The 2,583-nt window shown below is 38.2% G+C and overlaps 1 protein-coding gene across 1 annotated transcript in view; it reads left to right on the top strand.

Annotated features, from left to right (window-relative positions):
* snap25a (synaptosome associated protein 25a) overlaps nucleotides 1-2,583 on the top strand; it is a gene marked incomplete at its 5' end in the record, with an annotated part of 33,398 nt that overhangs the window by 16,277 nt on the left and 14,538 nt on the right. Inside the window, 1 exon segment of the mRNA XM_014023915.1 lies at nucleotides 1,382-1,499. Within this exon segment, the coding sequence (XP_013879369.1) occupies nucleotides 1,382-1,499 (118 nt within the window).

Genomic DNA, 2,583 nt, shown 5'->3' on the forward strand with positions numbered 1-2,583 from the left:
GTTGTAATGTGACAAAATATGGAAAACTTCAAGGGGTATGAATACTTTTGCAAACCACTGTAAGTTCTTCAGTTTAACAGCCACGGCTCGCCCTGCAGTTATCACCTTTCAAAGCTGACTTTGTTGCTCACAGATTTGGTTTAATTGCTGGATGAGTTTGTGATAGCCAACGTTGCCTTGGCCCACATTTTCTTGGTTTTTCTCATTCTCTGGTTTACGGCGGTGTTTCAGATGATTAAACAAATTTGTAGTGTTAGTGTTTATAGCTCTGTGCTGCATTCGGTCATTCTTGTTCTATCATGCATGTTTATTAGTGAGAGTAGTTTCACACAAGAATTTGTCGTCATCTTGTTGCGCTAATCGTACTAATCACAAAGTGGTAAATAGGGACGTTTTTCTGACAGTTAAYGGTACATCGCATGATTTCGCACAAGTCTACTTGTTCTTGAGCAACGTTTACGATCATACTGATTTTGTGACTTCGTTAAGTTGGGTTTGACCCTCAAACTTCTGAGGTAAAAAGGATGCAGCATCAATGTGGAGGTGGTTAGCTCAGCTTAGATAACACAAGATCACTGTGTCCAAATTCAAAAAGCCAGACAGCTTAAAAGAAGAACTTTAAAAGGACTTGATAAATTTAACTTGAACTAAAAAAGTAAAATATGTTCCTTTCAGCAGCTAGTTATCTGTGTGTGCTCCCATTCGTTCTACAAGCTGAACTAACAGGCTGCCATAAGCAGAATCAGATGTTAGATTAAAAATTATCTCCTTGGTTATAAAAATGTTCTTGTGGCCGTTGAAAGATTTTAGCTAAAAAGAGACATTATGAAGCAAAGTGTTCGATTTTTGGTGGCTTCTTACGAACTCAGTGTAATGATCAGAAACATTTTCAAAGACTTAATTACACACCAGAGTTCAGAAATATACACACAACTACACAGATACACTCCTCAGTTGCTGCTCATCATTTTTCATATTTCTGTCAATCAATGAAATTCATTCCACTACTGTCATCCCTTTGTCCTGACCAGAGCAACTCGATCGTGTTGAAGAAGGCATGAACCATATCAACCAAGACATGAAGGAAGCCGAGAAAAATTTAAAAGATTTAGGGAAATGCTGTGGGCTTTTCATATGTCCATGTAACAAGTAGGTACTGACAATGTGCCCCGAAGGTTCTTGACATATGTGGTGGCGTCCAGTTTTTCCTTCTTCGTTTTGTTTTACTTTCTTTCGTCATAGTGAGTGTCTGAAGTTGTTGTCTTCTCTCCTTTGTCTTCTCTCTCTCTCTCTCTCTCTCTCTCTCTCTCTCTCTCTCCTCTTCTTCCTCTCTCTTTCCGTGCTTCGTTCTGTGGGGGATATATGACTTGTGTTTAATCAGAGCAACTGGAGCGCATCGAGGAGGGAATGGACCAAATCAATAAGGACATGAAGGATGCAGAAAAGAATTTGAACGATCTAGGGAAATTCTGTGGTCTTTGCTCCTGTCCATGTAACAAGTAGGTGCTGCTTGCCTGCCTGCCTGCCTGCCATTCAAAAATGCGACTAAATATCTAAGAAATCAAAAACACCAGAGGAAGAAGTGACATCATGATGGTCATTAGCCAATAGTCTGCTCTGCTCCAGCTCTATATAAACAATTTTTCTGGGGGWTTTTTGTTTCACAGATAGCTCTTTAAATTATTCCCAATCCCACCCACGTTAAGAAACCAGTCAATTTAAAGTCGAACTGAAATGAAAATTTTTTAGCTTGATAGGAACTGGTAATTATGTGGTCAGTGCCACAGTCTAATAATCTTGAGGATGCTAGTCTGAGTCCAGGTTGTGTCAGGGAGGATTGCTGTAGTGACCCTGCAGAAGGGAGCAGACAAAAAAACAACAGCTCAATCTGCCGTAGTATGTTTTAGCACACTAAGCCTGGCATTTACTCTGCCATTTCAAGGATTTGCTCAAGTTGTAATAAACAGTTCAATATTATAAAATTCATAGTAATTCAGKAGTTGAACTGTAAAACCTCTGCCAAATCGTGTACATCACAACACATCCCATTGAATTATCCATACAACCATGAATCAAAAACAAGCGCTGATGCTTTTTTTATTAGATGTTCGGACAACAAAAAGTCAGGGAGGATGAAGATAAAACAGATCACTGTGAACACTCAATTTGTCATAGGTTTTCTTTGATCGTAGAGTTCAAAATGAACTGTCTTTATCACACTGAAGGACCACACACTGTCAATATCCCAATGAATTATGTATTTTTTGTCTCCCAAACAGATCCAGATTATTTAAAAATAAAGACTGGCTGAAACTAAGTCCTGATATCTGCTTTATTTTGCATTTAAAATGCATTTACAATTTTTACACAGATCAGGTTATGTAGTGTTAGAAGTGTTTCCTCCACAATGATTGGTTGATAGTCCACAGCAATACTTTTTGTCACCTGTTCTGTGACTCTTTTATCCTAATAAACATCCATGGAAAGTTTTCTCTTTAGTTTTTTTTTAATTTAAATAAATTGATGGGAGATCTACTTCTAATGGAATACCCACATTGTGAACAATGGGCCTCATGCAAGAAC

Source organism: Austrofundulus limnaeus, unplaced genomic scaffold (genome assembly GCF_001266775.1).
Source record: "Austrofundulus limnaeus strain Quisiro unplaced genomic scaffold, Austrofundulus_limnaeus-1.0 Scaffold396, whole genome shotgun sequence".
In the NCBI taxonomy this organism is placed as follows: Eukaryota; Metazoa; Chordata; class Actinopteri; order Cyprinodontiformes; family Rivulidae; genus Austrofundulus; species Austrofundulus limnaeus.